This window comes from Octopus bimaculoides, chromosome 5 (genome assembly GCF_001194135.2).
Source record: "Octopus bimaculoides isolate UCB-OBI-ISO-001 chromosome 5, ASM119413v2, whole genome shotgun sequence".
Classification (NCBI taxonomy): domain Eukaryota; kingdom Metazoa; phylum Mollusca; class Cephalopoda; order Octopoda; family Octopodidae; genus Octopus; species Octopus bimaculoides.
In genome coordinates, this window is record NC_068985.1 from 97440784 (window position 1) to 97441534 (window position 751).

At 44.7% G+C, this 751-nt stretch overlaps 2 protein-coding genes across 3 annotated transcripts in view; one reads left to right on the forward strand and one right to left on the reverse strand.

Annotated features, from left to right (window-relative positions):
* LOC106869276 (beta-galactosidase-1-like protein 2) overlaps window positions 1–751 on the reverse strand; it is a 58080-nt gene that overhangs the window by 30810 nt on the left and 26519 nt on the right. Inside the window, exon 5 of the mRNA XM_014914948.1 lies at window positions 188–293. Within this exon, the coding sequence (XP_014770434.1) occupies window positions 188–293 (106 nt within the window). The remainder of the gene's footprint in view (window positions 1–187; window positions 294–751) is intronic.
* The window catches only part of LOC106869281 (radial spoke head 1 homolog), a 62755-nt gene that overhangs the window by 17582 nt on the left and 44422 nt on the right, over window positions 1–751 (forward strand). The window lies entirely within an intron of this gene.

The following is a 751-nucleotide window of genomic DNA, read 5'->3' on the forward strand; positions in this document are numbered from 1 at the left end:
AATGCCCGAGGCTATAATAGAAGACACTTGCCCAAGGTGCCACGCAGTGGGAATGAACCCGGAACCATGTGGCTGGTAAGCAAGCTACTTACCACACAGCCACTCCTACGCCTACATATGTTTAATAAATCTCTAAAATGACACAGCAAAAATGCAACACAATTGAAAGATATTTGAATATCATTACCTGAAAATCAACAACTTGTGGCAGCAGATTAGCAAAATATCTCTCAACTGCAAACATGTAAGGTGCCGAATTAGAACGGAGAGATGCATGGGTACGTAGGAGCCAGCTGGGGGAAAAAAAAAAACGAAGAAAAACATGAAAATTAATGACAAACTGGAATTTTGAAAGAGAAATCGTTGACATTTAATTACAAGAGATCTAATAGATCTAATAGGTGAGGAGGGAGATCTGAAATAGCTGAGTGTCATCATCATCATCATCACCATCATCATCATTGTTTAACGTCTGCTTTCCATGCTGGCATGGGTTGGATGGGTTGACATGGAGCTGGTCAGCCGAGAGCTGTCCAGACTCCATTTGTCTGTTTTGGTATGTATCTCACAGCCACACGTGTACCTCACAGCGACACACGTGCTTCACAGCCACACTTGTACCTCACAGCCACTCATGTCCCTCACAGCCACTCATGTACCTCACAGCCACACATGTCCCTCAAAGCCACTCATGTACCTCACAGCCACACTTGTACCTCACAGCCACACATGCCCCTCACAGCCACTCATG